At 33.1% G+C, this 16,551-nt stretch overlaps 2 protein-coding genes across 4 annotated transcripts; one reads left to right on the forward strand and one right to left on the reverse strand.

Annotated features, from left to right (window-relative positions):
* The first annotated feature begins 1,990 nt into the window (after positions 1–1,990).
* Positions 1,991–3,875, forward strand: LOC147501225 (uncharacterized). Its single transcript, XM_086606245.1, has 2 exons — positions 1,991–3,076; positions 3,551–3,875. The coding sequence occupies exons 1-2, from the start codon at positions 2,172–2,174 to the stop codon at positions 3,636–3,638; spliced, it is 993 nt and encodes a 330-aa protein (XP_086462371.1). The 5' UTR covers positions 1,991–2,171; the 3' UTR covers positions 3,639–3,875.
* A 5,599-nt stretch (positions 3,876–9,474) lies between these two features.
* LOC147501226 (uncharacterized) lies at positions 9,475–16,446 on the reverse strand. Of its 3 annotated transcripts, none has more exons than XR_015221263.1 (8): positions 16,176–16,434; positions 15,558–15,672; positions 14,613–14,774; positions 13,250–13,296; positions 10,774–10,996; positions 10,565–10,664; positions 9,943–10,009; positions 9,475–9,873 (listed from the first exon to the last, which is right to left on the reverse strand). XR_015221263.1 is itself a non-coding variant. In XM_086606246.1 (7 exons), exons 1-7 carry the CDS (start codon positions 16,380–16,382, stop codon positions 9,822–9,824), a joined length of 873 nt encoding a protein of 290 aa, XP_086462372.1. In that variant the 5' UTR covers positions 16,383–16,446; the 3' UTR covers positions 9,475–9,821. The 3 variants fall into 3 exon arrangements, 1 of the variants encoding a protein (XP_086462372.1); XR_015221264.1 differs by having other exon boundaries at positions 10,565–10,677; positions 16,176–16,433; XM_086606246.1 differs by lacking the exon at positions 10,565–10,664 and having other exon boundaries at positions 16,176–16,446.
* Positions 16,447–16,551: the final 105 nt, after the last annotated feature.

The raw sequence follows: 16,551 nt of genomic DNA on the forward strand, positions 1-16,551 counted from the left end.
TGGAAGTAAGGACTATACAGGTGGTGCCGGTATCAGCAGATTCAAAGTCATTACAGCTCATACTTGGAGGTGCAAGGCTCTGGCAAGAAATGCCGGAAAAGATCCAGAGAAGAAATCAGCTATACACTACCCTGTGGACATTAGACCAAGACTAAAATGCCCTCAACTTCCACCTTCATACACAGGCAATGCTACCATCGACGTAAACTGGAAAGCCACTTGTCGAGAACTTGAAGAGAAACCATTCCCAGAGCTAGTGGAAATGGTCACAATGACTAAATCTAATTAAAAGATTTAAAATTTTTTGGATTCACTTTTTGGATTTAAATTTTTTTGGATTCTATATACAGATAGAATAAAAATAAAAATCACAATATATACATAGACAATGATCATCCAAGTTAAAGTTCCTTAGACAATAGTTTCTCAGTAACCTACAAGTGGCTCATCTAGTGGGGGATAACACTAGTTGTCCATCTGGGTTGAGGAATGTCTTTTTCTTTTATTTTTTTGTTCTTTTTTGTGAGTTAGAAAGAAAAGGAAAGAGATGAAGTGGAGAAGTTGGAGGGACAAACATAAAAGAGAGAGGGAGAGATATCCCGCCCAAATATCTAGGATTCATAGATTCCTTATTTTGTGGTTCAATTCTATAAATTTATTTCGGTCAGTTAGTTTTCTAATTGAGAGTTCCGTCTCTGTTAAACTTGTGTGAGGTGAGAGAAAAAAATTACACATGGCTAGTTGCGGTTGGACAATGACACAATGAGCATATAGCCCAAGGAGCAAATTTTTTCTCGAGGAGGGAGATTCAAATGTCCGATGTTTTTAGGGATACACGTCCGAAATATCGGTCCAATGGTTTCACACTTTCTACGGCATTTCATTTGACATTGGAGATGCCACTTGAAATCTGAATTTGGTCCCTTTGTCCTGTCAGGTTATGAGTATGAATGTATGACCATTACATTTGTACATATCCTTCAGATCATTTCCAATGCAAGCCAAATTTTTTTCACCTTCATCTAGGACTATTTTTCTTTTTTTGCTACTTTTGTGGTGAAAAAAAAACAAGAAAAGTTGCCCAATGCAAAAATGATTTTAAATCTCAGACAAAATGGTTGATTCCGTCTGAATGTAAAAATCGAAAAAATGTGCCCAACGGAATGAAATATCCCGTCTAAAGTTAAAAAAAAAACCGAAAAAGTCGAAAAAATACGCGAGACAGAATGAAACATTCCGTCCAAAAAAACAAAAAAATTTAAAAAAACACACGAGACGGAATAAAACATTTCGTCCGAAGCTCACAACTTCGAAAAAAAATCTCAATTAGCAAAATTACCCCTCCGTTGTGACTTTTCTGATCTGAGTCACCAACTTTGTCACGTTTGCATTGGACAAAGATTTTTTGGTATTCAAAAGTGAAAACTCTCAATTTCCCTTCATAGTGACTTGCATTGGGAATGCTCTCATAGACTGAGTGGCAACATATCTCATATCATATTGTTGGGCCCAGATTTGCCAAGGGAAATTAGACAAAATGCACTATTATAATATCGATCATGTTCAATATTGTAAAGTATAATCATTGTCTATAATCTGGGGAAAAACTACTAACTTCCAAAAATAATGTCCAATATTGTAAAGATAAGCACTAAAATATAAATGAGTTTTATTCAGGCAGTCACTAGAATGGGCCATATATGCCCGTAGACATCAACTTCTTTGCGAGTACCAAGTCTCGATAATCATTTGGGTTTTCATGTATTCAGTACAAAATATATATATCACTATTTGACACACGTTCGGACAAAATTATGGCCATTCATACGTTACCGTTGAATAGTTCTAAAGAGAGCCAAAAAACATGCTAAGAGACATGGATACCTTCCTCTAAGGCTCTAACAGGAAAGCTAAGTGCATGCAAAGACAAGAGAAACAAAGTTAATTCAATACACGTACATTAAAAGCGAAAACACCTAAAAAACTAGAAGAAAGAAAACAGCATATAAGATATAATATAGCCTGCTTTGAGTCATTGACTTCATAACTTCAGAAGCTCCCATTTAAAATACCATATAAATAAAAAAGAGACCAGTCATCAGAAAATAATACACCCTCAAGTTAAACACAACTGCATTCACAACTCAACGTACTCTATTCAATCTAGCAGCATGCTAGCTCACCAACAAGGTGCCAATCAAGTTTATCTGTTAAACAGAACAGAAGAAGACTGTGATCAATCAAGTACATTAGAATTCAATATGAGTGGAAAAAAAACTCCAAGTGCTTTGTATCATGGTGATCACACTCATATATATTTGGAGGACAATTCTAACGTATCATCCCCTCCATTGTGGAAAACTGGCCCTCAAACTAAGGCGTTCGAGGACCATTCCAACGTTTCATCCCCGCCGCTGTGGAAAACTGGTTCTCAAATTAAGGCATTGGAGGATCATTCCGACGTCTCATCCCCACCCTTGTGGAAAACAACTGGTCCTCGAACTAAGGTGTTGGAGGATCATTCTGCAGTTTCATCCCCACCCTTGTTGAAAACTGGTCCTCGAACTAGGGCCTCACCAATTTACCGTCGTCGCCTAGTGTCTCCCGAGCGCGCACAGGAAATTGCTAGAGATAGGGAGATGCTGATGCAGATGATCCAAAACATGCCTGAGGACTCTTATGAACTCTCTTTGAAAGATATAGTTGAGAATTCAATGGTAAAAGAAGTTGAACAAGCAACGGTGACCTTAGAGAAGAGGGAAAAATCTAAAGAGCATTTATCCCCAAGTAAGCGTGGGAAGATGAGAGGAAATGGTAAAAGGAAAGGTCTGTTGAGAACTGGAAGCATGAATGATGAACATATAGCTCTTAAGATGTTCATCCCAACTCCTTTGTCAATAAGAAAGAGCTCAAAAATGGACCCTTGCTCGAAAATCACACCGAGGCCCAGGTTGCTCCAGGAAGAAAAGGTCTTTGATAAGCAATGGTGGAAGAATAAGTTCTCAGTTGCAGGAGAAAGCGAAAAGAACAAAGCAGGAAGCATGAATAAAAGCAGAGCATGCTACAGCACTGGCAGGCAAGTCTGTTTATAAACAATTATGATGTCAGTACTCTGTATTTCTTCTTCCTTCATATTGAGCACTTTAGTTTTTCTCACGCATAAATTTTATACTGTAGAGTAGACGAGGAAGAGCATCACAACAAAAATTAAACGAAAGAAATAGATTAGTGATATTGATATGTTCCCATATTCCTCTCACAATCAAGTTCATAGGAGAAAATAGTGCCTACATAAGCTCAGGGAAAGTTATTTGTGCTGCCGACCATCTTGGTCTGACTAGTACAGTGTTTCATCAAAAGCTGAAAAAAGTTTCTCAAATCAATTAATTTGTTCTTTGCTTTCGTGATTGAAGCACAATATTCTCTATTCTAGATTTATTTCCTTTTGAATGTTGTGAATGCCTGTGATGTGTCCATTAGTTAAATCTTACTACCTCTAAAGTGTACAAATTATATATAGTTCTTGAACACGGCTTTCTCTGACTTGCAGGATCATATGTGGCTTATTGCATGGCTGCTGGTTGTTCTCCTACTCCAGGGAAAGGAAAAGTATCGGACAGAATGACGCTCTCTTTTAAATTGAGTGTTATTCAGATATATTCAACCGGTTGCCTTACGTTACTCAGAAGTAGAGGAAAGAAGACGTTTTTTAAAGCAAGTTAAGCAACATGAACCACAGAATGTGTAGAACTTAAGATCCCTTTGGAATTTTGCTCAAAAACTGTAATTAGACAGTTTTATCTTCCTCTCTAACTAGTGTAGTTGCTTCTGGAAAATCAATGGTATGGTTATGAATACATATTTAGACTTTACTAGCTTTCAAACCCGTCCTACGAACGGGTGTCGTTATATTAAATTATTCTAAAAAAAATTTAAGAACTATTCATAGCTATGAGATATGAAAATTATATTAATTATTTGTTTAAATTTCTTGCACCACTCTCTATCAAAAGAAAGCACCAAATCTTGGTAAAAACCCATCGATTTATTTTTGTTGTTGTGTTTAATAATAGAAATTTGATTAAAATTTTGTGAGAATGCTCAATGTGGCGAAGATGATATTGAAGCTACTTAAATAGTAAGGCATTCTCAATCATAATAAAATAATTATAATAAACACTACTTAAAATGCAAAATTATACTTGTCGAGATATTATATTCTTCCTATATATAATATAACTATGTTTCGAGGTTAGTTTAATGCATTTGCATCAAGTTTTCAATTTTACGTTAATTGGGGCTAGTTCAATGTATGTAGTTGGATCTAGTTTCTGATTTCCCATTAATTATTCTTTTAGGTTAATTCAATGTAGTTGTATCAAGTTTCTGATTTTCCGTTAATTATTATTTGAGGTTAGTTCAGTGCAGTTGCACCAAGTTTACGATTTCCCGTTAGTTATTCATTAAAAGTTAATTCAAATAAGCAGTTCTATCTAGTTTTCAATGTTTCAGTTAATTACTCTTTGAGAGATCGGAGTTAATTACATTTGCATCAAGGTTCCAATTTTCCATTAATTACTCTTTGAGGTTAGTTTAATACATCTACATCCAGTTTCGATTTTTCCGTTAATTATTTTTTTGAAGTTAGTTAAGCATTTAGCTTCAATCAATTTTCTGTTATTTATGTTTTGAGGGTAGTTAAATGTAGTTACATCCGGTTTCATATTTATAGTTAACTATTCTTTAAGGTTATTTAAATACATTTGCATCCAGGTTCTAATTTTTCATTAAATATTCATCAAGGATATTGCATCAAATTTCGATTTCCCGGCATTAATTAATATATGATTTTAGTTTAATGCGCTACATCCAGTTTTCGATTTTTACATTAATTATTCTTTGAGGTTAGTTCAATGCAGTTTGCATCCAATTTCTAATTTCCCATTAATTATTTTTTGAGGTTAGTTTAATGCATTTGCAAAGCAAGTTTTTCGATTTTCCGTTAATTATTTTTTTGGTTTGTTCAATACTGATTTGCATCAAATTTATGATTTCCCGTTAATTATTCATTGAGGTTAGTTCAGTGCATTTGCATCCATTTTTTGATGTTTCTATATTTGTTAATTAGTCTTTAGATTAGTTCATTATATTTGCATCCAGTTTTCAATTTTTCATTAATAACTCTTTGAGGTTAGTTCAATACATCTGCATCTAGTTTATGATTTATGATTATTTATGCTTTGAGGTTTTAATTAGTTTGATGCAATTTTATCCGATTTCTGATTTTCCGTTAACTATTCTTTGAGGTTATTTTAATGCATTTGCATGTAGTTTCTGATTTCCCGTCAATTATTTTATGAGGTTAGTTCAATGCAGTTGCATTTGGTTTTTGATTTCCTGTTAATTATATTTTGAGGTTAGTTCAATGCATTTGCATCCAGATTTTTATTCATCGTTAATTATTATTTGAGGTTTGTTTGATGTATTTTTGCATACCGTTTCCGATTTACCGTTAAATATTTTTCAAGGATTTGCATCCAATTTCTAATTTCCCATTAGTTATTCTCTGACGTTAGTTTAATACAGTTGCATCCAGTTTTCGATTTATAGTTAATTACTTTTTGAGTTTAGTTTATTGCATTTGTATAAAGTTTCCGATTTCCCGTTAATTACTCTTTGAGCTCAGTTCAATATATTTGAATCCAGTTTTTTTTTTTTTTTTAATTATCCAATGTGGTGTGTAATACCAATTTTCTACTTATCCATCTGTACTGTCCTTGCAAGCATGACATAAAAATAAATTATGCTTGATTTACTATATTGGATCATCAAAGATTATCCAGTTCCCGATTTCCAGTTAATTATTCTTTAAATTATATACCTGACTCACTATGTGGGATCTTCAAAGATTATCTACGAACAGGTCCTGTCATATTAATTATTCTGAAAAATATATGCAACTATATATGCATAACTATTATATACAGATATTATATTGCTCACTCATCCAAATTTCTTATAACATGAAAACCTCGCGCACTCTCTATTAAAAAAAATAACTCATCATTGATAAAACATTTTAACTTCATTTGTTGTTTAATAATAGAAGTTTGATTGGAGTTTTGTGAAATTGTCTAATAAGATGAAGTTAATATTGAAGCTACTTGAATAGCAAGGTGTTCCCAATTATCACGAAAAAAAGATAAACATAAAATGCAAAACTATTTTAAATTCAAAACTATAACACTTTGAGGTCGAGACATTCCCATCAACATATAACACAACTTTATATTTTTGAGGTTAGTTCAATGCATTTGCATCCAGTTTCGATTTTGTTAATTATTCTATTTTGCATTTTCCATTTTCATTTCTCGCTAATTATTCTTCGAGCTCAGTTCAATGCATTTGCATCCAGTTTCCGATTTCCCATTAATCATTTTTTGATATTAGTTTAATATATTTGCATCCGGCCAGTTTCCAATTTCTCGTTTATTATTCGATGAGGTTGTATTTGTATCTAGTTCTGATTTCACGTTAATTATTGTTTGAGGTTAGTTCAATGAATTTGCATCCAATTTCTGATTTTCTATTAATTATTTCTTGAGGTTAGTTCAATGCATTTGCATTAAATTTATTTTTTGAAATTAGTTTAGTGTAGTTGCATCCGGTTTCCGATTTCCTGTTAATTATTTGTAAATATTAGTTTCATGCATTTGCATCCTGTTTCCAATTTATAGTTATTTTTTTTAGGTTAGTTCAATACAATTACATCCAGTTTCTGATTTCCCGATAATTTAATCTCTGAGGGTTAGTCCAATGCATTTGCATCCAGTTTCTGATTTCCCAACAATTATTTGTTGGTGTTAGTTTGATATATTTGCATTCAAGTTTTGATTTCCCGTTAATTATTCTTTGAGGTTAGTTTAATGCATTTGTATCAATATTCTGATTGTCCATTAATTAATTTTTAAGATTAGTTTAATGCTTGCATGTGCATCCAACTTCCGATTTCCCATTAAATGTTATTTGAGGTTAGTTCGATGCATTTGCATCTAGTTTTTTGTTTCTCGTTAATTGTTCTTTGATGTTAGTTTCATGCAGTATTATATATATTTGAAAATATTTGTTATTATTGGGGGTTCCAGTTGGTATTATATATTTTGTGATGTTAGTTTTTGTATAATTTAATTTTCCATATGTAATTTGTTTTGGTTTGGTTTGGTATATAATTTATTTAATCCCAACGTCTACTTTAACTAAATCAACAGTTATATAATTTATTTAAGCCAACGTCCGTTTTAACTAAATCTCGTTATTCCGTTAAAATTGAAAATTATAAAATTCATAAATTTAATTAGAATATGTCGTAATTATGGTGGCATGTGGTTTTTGAAATCTTTAACTATGACTAAATTTTCCACTTCAAATTGATTCAACTTTATTTGTTAGGCCCATATATATAGTGCATACAATACAATTTTATTTGTTTTTGGTGTATACTATTACTTATTTTATGATTAATTTACTTTTTTTTCTTTTTTTCTCAGTCACATGTGTGGTTAACAAATGCATAAAGTAAATGTTCAAGCAACTCAATTCATTTTTTCTTTTGTTCTTTCATAGTTTCATTATCATTTTCTAGAAAGAAACTTTGTTATGTTAAACTTGACCTGAGATTAGTGTGGAAACTATTCTTTGTGGCGTAAGGGTTTTAGGAAAATTGTTTTTGGTTGAAAATATTGTTTTTTGCAATTTAATTAATTTTTTTAGGTTAGTTCAATACAGTTGCATCCAATTTTCGATTTTCCGGTAATTTAATCTCTGAGGGTTAGTTTAATGCATTTACATCCAGTTTCCGATTTCTCGACAATTATTTGTTGGTGTTAGTTTGATGTATTTGCATCCAAGTTTTGATTTCCCGTTAATTATTCTTTGAGGTTAGTTTAATCACTTTAATGCAGTTGTATCAATATTCTGATTGTCCATTAATTAATTTTTAAGATTAGTTTATTAGTTTAATGCTTGCATGTGCATCCAATTTCCGATTTCCCGTTAAATATTATTTGAGGTTAGTTTGATGCATTTGCATCTAGTTTTATGTTTCTCGTTAATTGTTCTTTGATGTTAGTTTCATGCAGTATTATATATATTTGAAAATATTTGTTATTATTGGTTTTTTTTTTTTTTTTTTTTTTTTTTCCAATTGCTATTATATATTTTATGATGTTATTTTTTGTATAATTTAATTTTCCACATGTAATTTGTTTTGGTTTGGTTTGGTATATAATTTATTTAAGCCCAACGTCTATTTTAACTAAATCAATAGTTATATAATTTATTTAAGCCAACGTCCGTTTTAACTGAATCTCGTTATTCCGCTAAAATTAAAAATTATAAAATTCATAAATTTAATTAGAATATGTCGTAATTAATTATTATGGCCTGTGGTTTTTGAAATCCTTAACTATGACTATATTTTACACTTCAAATTGATTCAACTTTATTTGTTATGCCCATATATATAGTGCATACAATACAATTTTATTTGTTTTTGGTGTACACTATTACTTATTTTATGATTAGTTTATTTTTTTTTTCCTTTTTCCCAGTCACATGTGTGGTTAACAAATGCACAAAGTAAATGTTCAAGCAATTCAATTCATTTTTTCATTTGTTCTTTTATAGTTTCATTATCATTTTCTAGAAAGAAACTTTGTTATGTTAAATTACGCCTGAGATTAGTGTGAAAACTATTCTTTGTGTTTTTTGCAATTTAGTTTTTTTTTTTCCGTAATTAGCTATATTGTTTAGAAAAAGTTGGACACTATGAAACTCTAGATGAAATTGTTTATTTATTTATATCTTACTTTTTCATAATTAGTAATAGAGTTTAGAAAAAACTGGAGTCTCTGGAGTGCTCCAAAAAATAGATTGGTGGGGGTATAACTATAATATATATCTAAGGATTTAGATTTTTTTTTTTTTTTTTCGTAATTAGGATTAGAGTTTAGAAAAAGTTGGAGACTCTGTGAAGCCTTGAAAAATAGAGCCAATAGGGTATAGCTATAATATATATCTAAGGAGGACTTGTATATGTCTATTCACCTACAACTTGAAAGAGTTCCAATAACACATGTAATATGAGAATATGAGATACAAAAAATGTATTGCGTCTGTTATGCAAACGTAGTTTATAACGCCCCGGAATTTCAGAGTAGAATAGCAATATAGATTGTAACAAGCATTCTAAAACAAGTGCACTAATACGTTGTCAACGTTTGTGTATATTAGAGCCCTTGCAAGTGATAAAGTGGACTATGTAAAACAGCTAAAACCATCAATCGTGCATTTATGATATACTTTCAAAATGAATTAATCCTAGTAGTTGGCTGAAGAAAACTGCAAGTCCTTCACACCACAGTTGATCTCCAAACAATAAGACAACCATTTTAGCAGGACCAACACATTAAAGCAGATAGAAATAAAATATCCATTATCTTTAAGCTTCCATGTCTCCAATTTCACGCACCTCACATTGTGCTCTATTTTATCTGTCAGGTAAAGTAATTACAAATCGTAGATTGTAACCTTCTAGCCACAAAAAAATCCACTACCATTATGCCAGATGAATTTCGCAAACTTCATAAGAGTATAATATAAATCTATGTTAACCTATCGGCAAGATATTTGAATATAGTCTCTCTCTCTCTCCCTCTCTCTCTGTATATCTTTGCTTTACCTTTCATTCTGTATTTCTTTTTCTTTAACTAGCCATGGTCTGTTGTTAGTGGAAAATCACGGGCATAAACAAGCTTTAGAACCTACCAACCATCATCCTCTGAATCATCCAATAAGATACCGCTGGCATGTTGCCTGCCCATGACATATGATATTAGGGAATTGAAGGTAAAAATGATCACAGAATGACTAATAACATGGTACCTGCGATATGCAGGAACAACATGGGAACTGAATTTCATGGATAGAGAACCCTGGCTGGATGGCTCGTCTGCAGTGAGGAGGGCAAGCATAAAATTATATCTCAAACAGCTCGAAGAGTACAAAAAATTCACAGATGTTATTCCATACAAATAAAATCATAAATACCAATATAGGATATACATCCAAATCATGGGAAACAAAAAGTGGAAGATAGTACAGAAGTGGTATAAGGTTCTGATGCTCCATTCAACACAATGTGTTTACTTACTGTTTAACTTCAGGATGATTACCAGGGGGTTGTGTGGTTAGGATCAAAACCTTTTTTATTAACACATCTTCCTGTTATACATAGGCCTTTGCGTCGAACAGACTAATTCAAGTTAATGGTTCCTGTACCTTTTTCATCATCTGTTTTCTACAAATTAATGATATACTTTTCCTTTATCTTAAATATTTTATGGTATAGTTAAAGACAATAAATTATTTTTTGAGGCAACACTTGCGCTCAATTTCTGGTCAACAGGGATAATGGAAACATTTTGATCTATATATGAAGATTTAACACATTTTAAAATCTAAAGTCTACACTGGGTTTTACATAGATTAGTAACCATTATATTACCAACTTTGCTTCTCATTGACTTCCGAAAAAGTTCCAAACGTTCTTGAATGTTCAGTAGATACGCAGTCCAATCCAACTAATGCTTGACTCCAGTTTCCACCTTTAAAGCATTGCTTCAAGGATAAATGATCTCATGATGAAGATAACCAAAATTGCTTTCTTACCACAATTAACAGCATAAAAATGCCTACAAAATTAATGGCACTCACCTAGAGAGCTGGTTGCGCCACAAACTGTCGTAGTATCCAAGTTAATGAGAGGAGAAGCGATGGGGGATAATCTGTCTGATACTGTAAACTCCGAAAGCTTCTGTTTCTTTGAAGACAAAGCCAGGCTAAGTTGGTCTTTCTCTGATACGGTAAACTCCAAAAGCTTCTGTTCCTTTGAAGACAAAGCCCGGGTAAGTTGGTCTTTGATAATTTCATTTTTTTCCTGATTGATCAAAAGGACAAGTCAAATTGCAGTACACGCACTTCAACACCGTCTGAAAGAGGTGGCAACATAGAGAAATCTTCTAGCATATAAGTACGTATATAACAGTTAAAATCCGTAGTCCCAAGGGATTAAGTAATCAAGAATGGATAGCCAACTACTATGAAAAATGGAATTTTATGACTACAACCAAATGTCTTTTATCAAGTAAAAGCAATATGATAGATCACATAATAATTAGAAATCACAACTACTACAAGAAACTAAAATACTATCAAGGGATATCACATCAGAATGTTCCCAAGCATAATATTTCTCCAAATGATCAAGTAATTCTTTGTGTGAAGATTGAAGAATAATTAACTGGACTCGTACATGTATTTCTTTTCTTTTCGACAGTTGGAACACGTTAAAAAAGGCCTAGAACTTCTAAGGGATTTTGAAACAAGCTCACAACATATTCTTAGATGTCGGCAATTAATACTTGAAATTACGCGACAAGTATAACTCAACACCTTTAACTTGCAAAACTAACTAACTAGTAGAGTACTACAGACTACATACGAATGAGTTCGGGCTCCGGTGAAAGATTAACCTCAACTTCACTGTTTGGTTCCAAGTTTGGCTGTGTAACAAGTTATGTTATTGGTGAATGCTTATTCACGTGACCGGAACACTTAGGGTATTCTGGCCATATAAATGAAATAAACAGAATGACCAAGGTCAACTTGGTGGGCTCACAGTCAAGAAAAAAAAAGGTTGCACTAAACCCTAATATTGCTATTACTAGTTGTACTAAAACCTAAATAACCCTTCATTATTCTGTCATCACTTGGTTGCTTATGTATCTTCTTTGCCTCTATGAAACAAATAGAGGCCTGGATTTTTATTTTTATTTTCTTAATTTTTGATTGGCAAGTCTTTTTAATGAGATCAGTAGCTCGGTGATGCTGGAGGGAACCCCAAACCTCTGGTATCACCACCCAAAGGTTTTACCAACTAAGCTAGCTAGCACCTGCAGGGTTCGGAAAAAATGGTAACTAAAACCATATACTTTTGCATAATGAAATAAATCTGACTGCAGATTACCACAAAGCATGCCACCCTTGTACTTCTTCCACATATAGTGCACACTACTAAAATAAGTAGTACCAGAACCAGTGTTAAAATAGATGAAGTAGGTGGTCTTCTATGCCTCAAATATTTTTGACATCTTTTAAAAGACTTCTAGCAACAATTAAAAAAATTCTGAAGATGAATAAGACATAGAAATAAGGATGGATGGACAAAAAATGCATAATGGCTTATAGCCTCTCATGATTTTCCTTAACAAAAGATAATCTCGAGCCCACAACTAGTATCTATGCATCAAACTTGACAATTTAATCAATACGATAATGAATTATATAATTCAATTAGAATTGGTGTGTGTTTCTTAATTCTAAAGAATAAGTATCAAAAAAGACTTCAAAGTTAAAAAAACAGGTTGAAGTGAGATCCAGGAGGACTAAATGAGTACAGAGTCAACCGACAAATAAGGTTAAAAGGTCAAGTCAATCAAAATACAAATTACCATTCCCAAAACTTCAAACCTTTCATTAGTTGCTTCCATCTGATAAGTGTGTGGTGAGAAACCAATAGGATGTGCAATAGTAAATATCAAATTAAAAATATCTCAAAATTTTAAAGTTTCTAAGGCAGGATATTAGAGCGGCTTAAATAGTTTAGTCATCTTCCTTTCCCATATGGTGATATGGATGTATATAAAGATCAAAGTTCATTGTTATACAACACTGAAATCATCTTTTTGGCATAAAGTATGAGTATGCCAAGTATTGGTGGCAAAAGATGATCAAAAGAATCAAGAAAGTTAATCTATAATTGGACAAATATGGAACCGAAGCTATATTATAATCAAAGGCTCACAGCATCTCAAAATCCAAAGGATATATATTTTTTTTCTTCCAATAACCACTCTCAAGGATAAATGCTATAGCTTAGTAACAAAGCGTAACCCTCAAGGAATGATAGCCTTCTGCCCTTCTTATACGTAGGACAGCAGTAAAGTTACAAGTAACAAAGATAAGTGTTTAACATCTTTGAGGACATATGCACGTGAATACAAATAAAGTTCAAATTGGCAAACTCAATAAATTTCATATAATAGATGATTATGACTATGACAGTATGACTATGACTATGACCATGACTATGACTACGACTATTATTATAACTAGGCAAAGCTAAACTAACCTTTTCAGCAAATAGCTTGACTGTTAACTCATAGGAGCGCTGTTGTTCTGCGTTGGGAAAATCCAGAACATCAGAAGACAGTTCGAATAAATTATATTTCTTGCGTGCGAAGCACATGAAGAAAGCAAGTAAGTAAATGACAAAATGTTCCTTATTACCACCATTATGGAGAATTCCATAGAGACTTACGCACATTCTCAGTCAGTCTTTTAGTTTGATTTCAGTCTCTTGGACTACTCCCTGTTTTTTCTTTATCTAATCCAAGAATATAATTATCAGAGGACTGGGAACCAACTGGCACAAGTGGGGTACCATACAACTTCTCAACCAACTAGCAAAAAAGCAGGGCCATATGGCATCTTATGGAATAATTGATGAGGCCTTTATGGGATCATGTAAAACGTTTACAAGCAACTGGCACAAGTGGGGTACCATACAACTTCTCAACCAACTAGCAAAAAAGCAGGGCCATATGGCATCTTATGGAATAATTGATGAGGCCTTTATGGGATCATGTAAAACGTTTACAAGAGAGGTGGGCTAATATTTATCTTTCTACTTGCGCAAATGTTAATCAAGCAATGTGGTGGATGCATTGCAAATTGCAAAATATGTTTTCATCTCTCACAAACCATTCAATCTTGGATCAATAGTTTAACATTTGAAGGAATTATGAGTTGTTAAACTTTTACTACCAAGCTTCTCAACCTTGTTGCATATCAGTTCTACTATTGTGGCATCTGCACCTAATCACCTCGTCTAAAGTAACCAGAACCATTTGAAAGACGCATGCCTATTTCAATTAAGAGAGAAACTAACCACACCATCTTTTGGCTTTTTCATCACATTTTCTAGTCTCCTACTTGCACCATCTCCTACTTGCACCATATTGATCTCATGGATTGTAACCGTTTATGTTTCTTCGTACATGTCCAAGCATCTTGACAAGTAGATCTTCTACTCTTCCATATATACATAGCACAAACATCTAGATAAGATACAATATGAATTTTACTCTTCATCCTTCTCTGTTTATATAGTTACAACTTTTGTTCATTTCCATCCCTTTTCCCTGGTGAAGGTGGAAAAGGTGGGTTGAGCCCAACCTCCCAAGGATTGACCTCTTAGGCACTCGACGCCTTCATTTCTAATATAAATATAATTGGCATTGCCACTTAAGAAGTAAATTAATTCTAGCATGCAAATGTAAGAACAGGCAAGTAACATCAACAAATAGTTTGATGAAGTAGAAGTGCAACAGTGACAGGCAAGGATAGCTACTTGCAGACCAAATGCTTTGAGTTGAGACAAAAATGACAATATTGTCTAGATTTATGAATGAGAGAAAAACAGAAGGTACAACCTTTTACAAGTAGATCATGCCTACTTCTGGATGCTTCGAAAATCTGCCAAGATATTATTGCTACGGCATCATTAGCAGATGAATTCATGAGTCTATCAAGTGAAATAGTAATGACAGGAGTTCCCTTGGTCTTGTGAGCTATTAACTTTGCAAATTTGGCACCTGAAACACCAAAGTTCCACAAAGTATAGGCTTCAGAATATCAGATAGTTTCTTATGCATGCAATAAACTTAGAGTCTAGCATATAACGCACTTGAAATTTTCACACAACAGTTTTAACATACAAAAAATAATACGCAAGAAACCTAATTACGGATACGAAAATCAGTAAATAACAAATGGTAATACATGAGTAAAGCAGGAAAAAGTCGTCGAAAACTAATTATTTCTTGACAGAAGCAATACATAAGATGGCCTATAAATCATATATGCACCATATTACTATAAAATGCATTCATCATGTTGATAGTTATGCTTCCCAATTGGCTAGCAACAGCTTGGATATACTTAGAGTAGTTCCAACCGTTAAGTCTTGTAATTCTCAATTTAACCCGATTACAGGGTCACTGTAATACATCAGAGTTTTCTACTAAAATGTTTATCGTACTATGCAATGGAAATTAAAGCGCACAACCAATGAGAAAGAGATATTAAATTATACATTACACTACTGTTATAGAGTCACAACTGACATGGAGTTATGGTCCGCCGACAACCTTGTGCATTTGCATTTTCAGTAACACATCAAATGCATAAGCATCTGTGCTCGCATCAATACATTTCCTGTATTGTTCCATATGAAAAGCCTCATTTTATTTCGAGATAAGTATCTATATATCATTACAACATTGTTCCCAGCATGGCTGCACCAGTTATTGTACAAGATTTCCCCTTCAAATAATCAGATTAAAAAGAAAAGTAGTTAATGGACATACTACACTCACCATGACCAACACCTGAATTAGTAGACACAACAAGCTTAACATTGGCAGACTTAATAGAGTCCATGAGATAATTAATGAAGTCAGACCACGAGCCTCCAACGCCAATATAATCTTTCTGCCAAATAGAAACCAAAGTCATCAGATTTTGTAGACAATAAGTGATAATCAACAAACTCCAACCACAACAACAACAACAAACTCAATCCAAGAAGACCAACTCGAGCATACAAGTCCAACTGTACATGAGCTAGATACTAAAATGATTATTTGGATCTATAGTGCAAACACCCTAACGTACATTTTCGGCTGTCTAGAATACCAATAGCAGAATCACAAAATAGACCAACACACACACACCCAAAACAACAACACGAACGCGGGTCAAGATAGATGTTGTGTGTGTTACAATCACTAAAAATATCTATATTGTCATTTGTTTTTACTTTTGAGTATGCATTTGTAATAAAAAGAGTTCCAACAGAGGAATTTGCTCATACACTAAGTTAACAAATACTCAATATTTAAAACTCACAAAACCAAAATAACAAAGAAAAAACCCAAATAACAAAGTTGAGAAGCAGAAAGAAACAAAGAATGAAAATGGGCTAGAGAGTATACCAAGTCTTCGAGTTGTTGAATAGATTTGACAGATTCCCAAGTACATGAATGGAAATCAGTAACATGAATTCTAAGGTGTTTAGAATCCAAAGCATGAACATGGTAAAGAAACTGAAGCAATGGAATATTATTACTGTTTGAGTTTTGTTCCCATTCTGCATTCACTTTCCCATAAATGGGTTCAAACTCTTCAAAACTTTTCTCCATTGCTGCTCTCAAATCTCTCTCTCTCTCTCTCTCTCACTGTCAAGTCAACAATAAATAATGAGAATGGACAAAAAAACAACGCTTTTTGGTTGTTCGTGTGCTCCAGATGATAGACGTTAAAATATGTACGCGACTAGTTGACTGCCACGTCGAAACTATTTTCAATGTG

This window comes from Coptis chinensis, chromosome 4, assembly GCF_015680905.1.
Source record: "Coptis chinensis isolate HL-2020 chromosome 4, ASM1568090v1, whole genome shotgun sequence".
Taxonomy (NCBI): domain Eukaryota; kingdom Viridiplantae; phylum Streptophyta; class Magnoliopsida; order Ranunculales; family Ranunculaceae; genus Coptis; species Coptis chinensis.